Source organism: Clavelina lepadiformis, chromosome 3 (assembly GCF_947623445.1).
Source record: "Clavelina lepadiformis chromosome 3, kaClaLepa1.1, whole genome shotgun sequence".
Lineage (NCBI taxonomy): Eukaryota > Metazoa > Chordata > Ascidiacea > Aplousobranchia > Clavelinidae > Clavelina > Clavelina lepadiformis.
In genome coordinates, this window is record NC_135242.1 from 17265475 (window position 1) to 17275041 (window position 9567).

A 9567-nucleotide genomic window follows, 5' to 3' on the forward strand; every position below is an offset into this window, starting at 1 on the left:
AATCTACGATTTAAATCTTCACTCACACTATATTTTTCCTAGTAATCACAATGATCAATAATCCTGTAACCCAAAAATCTAAAAAATAAAAACAGAAACAGACTTTCAGTTCTTCAATCACACATAGTCAAACTGTGTCAAAGCAAACTTAAATTGCACGTTTTATGTACTGGTAGTGACCAACTGACCATAGAAACAAAAGGATTATGCAAATAAAAACAATGCCCACCAACAACCAATAGCAAAACACTAGACAAATATCAAAATAAAAGCATATAAAAACACATTTTCCAAAACCATCAGCTCCTTATTAAGATAAAAGACCCTTCAAATGATTATACCTGTTTAGTGTCTCATAAAAAATAAAGGTTTTATTAGTGCAAGGGTGCCGTAAATGTTGACTCAAATTCCAAAATCAACTGTTCAGTCTCAAAATGCAATGTAGGTAGATTGCATTTTGTGGCTTAAAAATGGTTTAGATGAATACCTATAATCAGTTTTTCCCTCCATTGATGTGTAGAGGTTGGGGTCGTTTTAGGATGTAGAGGTTGATGCCGACAGATGCAGATACAGATGCAGAGTTTATCGGTCTTAGCTTACGTTACGTTATTGACTTAGTTAACCTACTACATTAGTATCTGACTCTATTGTTGCGTGCGGTTAGAATTCTCTAACCTTTCTGATAGCCGAACGTTCGTATTATATTATAACAAATACCGTTTGCCAGAAAAGGCTTTTATTGTAGGTGCTGTACACTTTCTCAATATTACAAATAACCGAGAACACAAGTCATGTGACTGTTTACACGATGTCTACTGATTCAATCACCACAACTACAGTAGTACGGTATTACATATGTCTATAACTTCGCGTCTGTGACTGAGGTTCTGAGGCTCTGAGGGAGTCTCACACAAAAGTTCAAGCTTATAAAACGTGCTGCGATGTGGCGGAAATATATGACAAAAAAGGCATGAACATTTCAAAGCGTGTGAACGTGAAAATCGGTGTGTTTGCAATGCAAATTAAATTTGGTTAAGTTGGAAACAGTTACTTGGAAGCGACCTGGTAACGTACTAAATAAGGAGCTTTCACACGAAGTTATTCGTAGCAAGTTTTCAAATATACCAACAGTAGTTTGCAGTGTTCTGAAAAGGCAAGTTTTAAACTCCATTTACTAGCTGGAAAACTCTTTCATAAGAATGATGTGGCGGGACTGAAAGTTTAAAAACTCCAATTGTTCTGGAAAACACATTTCTACGAAAGACGTAAGGATTTTACAAAAGCGAGCCAAGCCGCCACAGATGCACCAAAATAAGACTCTGCCTTTGCTTAAATTTTGTTAATTTGAAATCAATGAAGGCGTTATACTGGTATGTAAAGTATACTCAGTCAAAACATACCTAAAAAACTAGTTTAGGTTTTCGTTTTAGAGCTTTTTATTAATCGACCTGACTAATTAACTGTGACGTGACTACGTAAAAAGTAGCTGGTCAGGCAAAAATGTTTGGGCAACCTTGCACTTTATTCCAAACATACAACATTACCTACTATTTCATTTATTTAACTAAATAAGTACTATGTGAAAGATAACAAGGCATTATATCTGACATAGCAAATGTCTATTTGAATACATCCTTATGTATGTCAACGTAAAAAAATTGTCCTTAGCACAGTTGTAACTTTGGAAGCAAGTTGTGACATTGTGCAGAACATTGAAAAGCCAATCATGTGCTGATGTTTGCATATCACTTAGTGAATTTTTCATCATCTAGTAAGTCTCGTTCTTGTAGTCTGTCATGATTATGTTCAACTGACCACAGATAAGGAAGATGTTTTGGCTGCATTGTGCTCAAAAAATGTACTCTCCAGCGTTTTTCAAAATTTACAAGACCCTACAGAATATAAAATAATGTTCCATTTATAAAGCAATTTACAGAAACTCTTTGCAAGAAATGGTTAGGTAGTAGCGACTTACCTGTAACTCTTCTTTGTCATATATTGTCTTTACCACTTTTTCACCATGACGAATGTATGCCTCATTTCGATACCTGCATCAAAAATATCTTAACAAATAAAAGCTTTCAAATACAGGGCTGAAAAGGGGTACATCTTGAAATATGTGATTACACCAGCAATAAATTACTTCATAACAACTAGTTTAAACCTGGTTTCAAGCTTGGAAGCCTCATGAATCAAGTCATCAGTCAGCTCTTCAACATTATAATATTTTTTTATTACTCTCTCCAGTTCATCTTTCCTAGGTTGTGGAATTTTGATACCATTGGTTGCAAGTGCGTGACCTTTTGTAGAAGTAAAATTTGGTTGTAACAAGATATCAATAGATATCAAACAAGATATGTATATCAATGCATAATTCAACTACAAAAACAAACTAGTAAAGTAATGTGTCACCTGCTGATCGAATGGATCGTCTCGTTGGGTCTTCAAGAAGTTGAATGGTCTGAATAGATCCCTACCAAGACAGAACTAATGTACTGACATTTAAAAATGCTCACAGTCCCATTTAATTCCATAATTTTGTATAGATCAGCTAAAACTTCAGAAACGTTACCACTGGAGCATCATACTCTTCAGCAATTTTTCTTCTTAGACAGTAATCATGATATCCTGCTAGCTGATGACATTTTGCGCACAACGGCAAAATATCATGGGAGACATGGTCTTTCAAAATTAATGGCAAATGTCTGTATTTTTAACAAAAAGAAGTCTGATGTAAAATAGCACATGTGGTACTTAGAGATAAATACCATCAGTAATTAGCCAAGGCAATAGTGTTCAAACTACATGCTCAAACTGACTTTCTATACTCATGTGGAATAACATTCTTGCGAACAATTGATTTCCCACTTCCACAAACTACACAAACATTCTCTTTGTTGAAAAGATAATAGTCTCGATCTGAAGAAGGTCTACTTGCTGGCTCAAATCGAAGACGTATTGTGTGAGGATCATCACACACAACATCTGCAGAAAGTTGTCCCAGATAACTGATTGCTACCAGTAACAACTAAACTAAATTTAGTCAAAAAGCTAGGCTGAACACAGCTAGCCAAGATATTTTGTGTATTATACCTGCCAACTCCTTGGTAACATACCAATCAGCTTTCTTCTTGTCACAAGTTGATAGTAGTTGACCATCAGGTGCTTCCAGTTTGCAGTTATCATAAAGAGGTTGCTTCCTATTAAAGGAGTTGACAAAAGATGTTTAGCTGACACTACACATAGAATTGTTGAATAAATTGTAACTAATCTGTTAATTCACTACAATTATCATAAATCCATTACAAAAGAAACAGTAAGTTTAATTAAATGTACATAAAACTGAGCTATCAGTGTCAGGTATAGTGTTAATTGATTTAATAAATCATAAAAGAAAGTTATAAATCACACAAAATAACAGAAAGATTTCCGTTAAAATGGTATGAAATTAGTTTTTACTGACTGACCTTGTTGAATGCAATTTTAAAGGCTTGAAAACACTAGTACTTCTAGGCTGGCTAGCAGTTTTTTTCATCTTTTTTCCATTTTTAGTGTTACGAAATTTCTCATCTTTTAACCCCTGAGAGTAACTGCAGGCTAAATCCCACAATGCTTCTGCCACTGCTTCTCCAATATTTCCACGCAAATTTGATGAATGTTTTTCCATTTTTTTGGACACCATTGATGAAAAGACTCGTACTGCCATCCAAGCATCATTTGCAGCATACATTATCTTCAAATGAAAGTATACATATATACTGAAGTCATTAATGGTTCCAGGACGTTTCATTTTCAATGTAAACATAAGCAAAAAAATGATAAAACATTATGTACATGACAAAAACAGAACATTTTATAAAATGCCATACAAGCATAAATTTATGTGTGTCATGAAACTGTCATCATGCATATGATACTTGGACATATGTATATTAAAAATAAAGAATAAGCCATTTTAACTGGTCTTCACTCCGAGTTAAAAACTACAAAGTTCAAAGTATACCTGTTTTTCTGTTAAAGTCTCACTATCCCAGTTACTACATTGAATGGATTTCAGTTTTTCCATTTTAATATTAAGATAGGTGAAGGCTAAACCTTTCAAAGAAAGGTACCTAAAAAGATTTACATATATATACTAGAGACAGTGAAATATCTAAGCCATGGAAGTAAGTGAAAAAGCATACCGCCTTATTATAACACCACAAGCACAAAAAACATTTTTAACGTAAAAATTAATATGATGTGTAGTTTTTGGGAAAAAAATGATGGAGCTATCAAATTTCAAAGGAGTAATACTTGCTTATAGAACTTTAAACTAACCACATACTTATATTGTCTATCACGAATAGATAAATCGCGTAAGTCAACACAGCCATTTACAACAATCCCATGGTCAGCCAGTAACTTACAAGAGTCATCATATGCACCAACACCTACCTAAAAATAAAAATCATGATTAAATGAAATCTTGTAGTTTTATGATACCAAAATAGAATGTAACACTTTGTGATAAAAGTGTTTCTTTCTTAAATCTGATTTTGCAAATTAATAGAAATGTAAAAGTTTATGATATTATATGATACCTAATTAGTTAAAACAATATTGTATATTACAATATCTGCTAAATGGATCCATGGATAATAAATCCAGTGGCCTCTTACGTCAAATTTTCCTTGGTATCAAGTTTCTAATTAAAAAATAGTTAATCCAAACACTGCTTCAAAAATCCATTTGCTATCCTAAATTTATACAATCCGGCCGTTTTGCTAACTGTAAAATATTTTTGACTGAAAAAAAACAATACTTTTGTTTGAGCTAATGATGTCATTTATGCACGTGTTGATCTTATGATTTGTCTGTGACATGAACACGTATAAAGCTTGCATGACAGTATCTGATATACAATTTAACAAAAAATCACTCTGCCACATTTTTATTAACACAAATAGCCTAACTAAACAGTATATACTAAACTATTTGTAATTCTTGGTAAGTTTTTTTGTATTTCTAGTCGTATTTTATCTGAATTAGTTTACGATCTATCTCCTTGTTTATCACATCTCATATTGGCTGGCATACTTTATTACAACAAACTTCCATACAACAAAAACTGTGAATTTCTAGAATAATTAAATTGCAACAAAAAGGTAAGAGAAATTAAAAAGTTTATAATATCTTCAGCTATAATTATGAAATATTGCCAAGTATCAATAATACTGGAAGTAAAGTTTTTAAACAATCAAGCTTAATGCACTTGAAAAAATGTACAACGCACCTTGAGAATATCTTTATTTGCCAAAACTTCAAGCAAGCATTTTGGTAAAGAATCCTCATATAAACACAATCGCACCAAAATGCATAGACCCGACGTAGTTGCTAATTGCAGCAATGATACAGGACCACTTCTTTTATTTATGGTTGACCACTCACAGTCAAATCCAAGTAATTTGATCTTGAAAAGAAATAAAATAGAGAGTTTTTCACGACAAAAATAAAAACGTTTACCACAATTATGTTCAGAAATATTTTGGATGCTTTTTCCTGCTTTATACATTATGCAGCAGAGTCTCTTTAAAATAATATAGTTTCTTTTTGAAAAACATTGAGAGCAGAAACTAATTAATGCAAAATTACTTGTTTAAGATCACTTTCAAAGCGAGGCAAAATGGATTCCAAATCAGCATATGATGTGACAACATAAATATTTCCAGGAAATGGTACAGCAGAATTACATGACTTAAAACAAAATGGCCATTGTGAATCCAAGGAGTAGTTGCTTGATCTGGACTTCAAGACAAAAACTGCACTTGCACCTAGCAGCGTACCAGCAATCACAGATCCTCCTACAATAGCACCCAATTTGGGCAATGATATCTGCATCTTCTCTGAAACAGTTCCTTAAGATGTACATAAATGTGAAAACTAAAACTGACCTTTTCCAAGTTACAACCACCACCTTGTTTAACTGACAAGTTGTTTTGATCACTTATATTTAACCATAAAAATCATCGACCCCATTTCACTTTTTTTGAAATACCAAGGGTTCTGGGCATTGAATTGTGAAGATTCCACTAAGGTAAATAGGTTATAAATTTCTTTACATGACAAATTTATTTTACAATGCTTTAATTTTTATCCTTATGGCTTTATCGATATGATGTCAAGGAACATGATCAGCATAACATATGGCTTATAGATCATAGGAGTTTGTGTAATACGAAGCTGCACAAAGTATGGTATTTCAGAAATTCGGTTTGTATCGTATATATGTGCTTCTAGTCTGGCATGGCACTGTGCCAACTGTCTAAGAAAAGGGGTTGGTAGATGTAAAGATACTTTATACCAATGGGGCTTTAGCAACAAATCTCTGGCTAACTGTAGATGCCCACACAGGTGGCAGTCGGTAATTTGAAAGCACTATCAGTAACGATATTCTTGGCAAAAAAAATATAGTGACGGTACCAATCTGACATTCGATACTGTTTCACAAAAGTAGTTTGGTGCTTTGTCGGTGCTATGAACCGGTACTTTTTGTGTTATAACAAATCTTGCAGAAGTGTAACTTAAAAAAAATTTGGTCCAGGAATTAGGTACTTTTTCCAAAAGTACTAATGGTACCCATATCGGTACTGAGAAAGTACCATACCGTGGAATAGTACTGTCCATCTCTGGATACCCATTATAGTATACGCCCTTAATTCATTTAAATTTGTTTTTCATTTGCCCACTGGCTTTCTATATGATTACTGTGAACACCAGTCAACATATACACGATACAGTGGTTAACATTCCAATTAGTGTAACCAGGTGCAATATTTTTATAGTACAAATCGTTTTTTCCGAGATTAGCAATCAGGATGTCTTTTCTTAATGCCTAGTACTACGTTATTAATTGTACGCAGAAAAGTTTCCATGTGTCGTTCAGCATTTCCTACTTTGCAGCAGCAAATAACAAAGCGACTAAATAAACAACATCTGAAACAACAAAGTTTAATGTTTTCAATTCATCTTATGTTAACTTTATCCTTCTGCCAATTGCCAAGATACTTAAAAAAGCATTCCATTTCTAATACTCTAATGGAATTTCTAGCCTAGTTAATCAAGATTAAATATCTTGCTGGTCATTCATATACATAATAGGTGTAACTTTGTTTGTTTCATGCTGAGTCTAAGCTGTCATTGCATCACAAAGTTGTTCAACTGCTTTAATGAATGGGTTGGTTAATACTGAGTTACATACACTGTAGATTGTATTGCACCTATCTAACACTCAAACCTTCCAGACTAGAAAGCATGGTATTTTTCAACGAGCTCTTGTGGATGCAGGTCAGCCAAAATCAGGGGTGACCTGGTGCAGAACTGTTAAAATTGGGGTGCACCAGGTGCATTTTGCAACATGGTAGGCGAAACGCAGAGCTTGTTGGCTCCCGTTTTTGAGGGGTAAATGTGAAACGGTCGATGGCAGCAAGCACAGTCTGCAAAAATCTTGAGGGAGCAGTTGCCATGCTTTTCACTACGGAGAAGTAGTACTAACACTGTTAGAACAGTATCTACGGAGTATGAGTTGGCCACATCCCATAGTGAAAAGTGTGGCACCTGCATCAACGGTTCATTAACATGCATGCCGAACTTTTTTACTTTCAAGCCGATTAACAAAGAAAGAAAAACAAAGAAAAACCGGTTGCTTGAGCACCAATTTATAACAATCTCTTACGTGAGGGAAAGTTAAGAAGGTTAAGTGGCTCTCTTACCCATTTGGTTCCTGAATTACGGTTTAGAATAAAATTAAGTGTGCAAGAAGTTTATCTTGGGTGCGTAGCTTCTACGAAATACAGGCTGGTCGTCTTAGTTTGGCCTCCCTTGCTGGTGCATTGCACTCTCTTACATTTACCCTCACATCCAGACATTGGGTTTGATTATTGAGGAATTTCATACATCACCAACTCTTTTCTATTTATTAATAATTCCTTAGAATTTAAGCAACACCACTGAAACATACCAGTTATAATCAGCTTCCACTATTTCAGCATGAAAAATCATGCGATTGAAGCTAGTTTTCACAGTTTCTTTTTAACCTAATTTAAATATTATAACATAGTAGCCTAAACCCAACCTAAATCTAACTTCCGTACTGGAAAGTTTGCTTTCCGTACGCCGGATAAAACCACTAATAAATGTTATGCCAAAATTTGCGCCACGCCAAGGTACAGTAATACTTATAATATAGAAGGTGCCAAGGTGCTTTCCATGTGAGTTATGCCAAAGATCTTCGGAGTGAGCTACAGTCAAGCGGTGTTAACTAGGTTTGACCTCGGTGTGACCCGTAGCCAATTCACATCTTGTCGCAACCATGGCAAGTGCAAATTCACTTTGTTCTTCTGCTTATGTCGAGACAAAAAAGGGCACAGTGTTTCTCTTTTTTAGAAATCGCAGTTAGCATATCGTCTTTGACATATTCATAATGTACACCAAACTCACCTTAACTCTGCCATATAAGTTAAAACGGCATTTATGCACCATAAAATTGATGCAGAAGCCAACTTTCTGCGCCTTTCTGTGAGATTGGCTAGCTTTTTCCATTTAAAATGCATTAGTATATATTAAGCTTAACCCTACAAAATTCTGACAATTACCATTGTGAGTTCTCGCGTTCGTTCTGAGTCAGAAGTGTTCTAGTAGAATCCTACTGCCAGAGCCAGATTGCTGACCTGCTTACATAGACTTTAGCTACAATTTACCCCTACAAGGTTACCTCACAATCAGACTGTTTAAACGTTTCTTCTGTACACTCTGTGATTTGAATACCATCGTCTAGGGCTGTGGGCTTGCCCACAGCGCATCTTCATAGGCTGTTAGGCCTATTCCCAAAGTCAGAAGTCAACAGAAAACGTCTATCTGTTAGTTAAGGATTTACAGGTCTTCCAACATCATTGTTAACATCACTTCATGCTAGGGAATGACCCTAAATACAAACATTTACAACAATAAATAATCCATAAAAATCTTTGTTGCCAATAATGACAAATGTTTAATACCATAATAGAGAATTAACATTTCTGTTCTCCAACAAAATAATCAAAAAAAATTAAATCTAATATTACAAATTTTATGGATATAACTATACAAGCCTCTTAATATAAAGAATACATCATAATAATCCGATAACGTACTATTATCTGTAAATGCTAATGCGTAGCCTGCAGATTTTGAATGACAGAACAATCGTCCTGTTAACTCGTGCCCTAACATCTAGTGATCTAGCCTGGGCGATAGAACAGCATGTGTTTCAGCCAGGGGCGGATTTAGGAGGGTCTAGGGGGGCCCCCATCACTTTGAGGGCCCCATCAATTTTTGGGCGGCTACATTGTGTCACAAATGAGCAAAAATAAACTGATTTATAATGCAAAAATAATTACCAAATTTAAAGTTTTGTCTGCGCTTAACCTTTAATTTTCCCAACATTTAAATTGCATTGCGTGTTTCTTTCAATTTGGTAGCTTCTAACTGCACTGGAAAATGTTCTTTTTTTAAAACTAAAACCAATTGAAAGCCGGCTGCACACGTCGA

General features: G+C 34.7%; 1 protein-coding gene across 1 annotated transcript; it reads right to left on the reverse strand.

Annotated features, from left to right (window-relative positions):
- Window positions 1-77: 77 nt before the first annotated feature.
- Window positions 78-5917, reverse strand: LOC143448477 (exonuclease 3'-5' domain-containing protein 2-like). Its single transcript, XM_076948242.1, has 12 exons — window positions 5635-5917; window positions 5276-5452; window positions 4328-4437; window positions 4004-4112; window positions 3468-3733; window positions 3094-3200; window positions 2820-2985; window positions 2573-2705; window positions 2413-2473; window positions 2165-2300; window positions 1976-2048; window positions 78-1892 (listed from the first exon to the last, which is right to left on the reverse strand). Exons 1-12 carry the CDS (start codon window positions 5878-5880, stop codon window positions 1746-1748), a joined length of 1731 nt encoding a protein of 576 aa, XP_076804357.1. The 5' UTR covers window positions 5881-5917; the 3' UTR covers window positions 78-1745.
- Window positions 5918-9567: the final 3650 nt, after the last annotated feature.

Coding starts and splice junctions, on each gene's coding strand:
- LOC143448477 (XM_076948242.1), bottom strand. CDS start 5,880: ATGCAGATATCATTGCCCAAATTGGGTGCTATTGTAGGAGGATCTGTG. Junction 3,201..3,467: donor TTAAAATTGCATTCAACAAG/GTCAGTCAGTAA, acceptor CTCCTTTAATAG/GAAGCAACCTCTTTATGATA. Junction 2,301..2,412: donor ACGATCCATTCGATCAGCAG/GTGACACATTAC, acceptor CTTCTACAAAAG/GTCACGCACTTGCAACCAAT.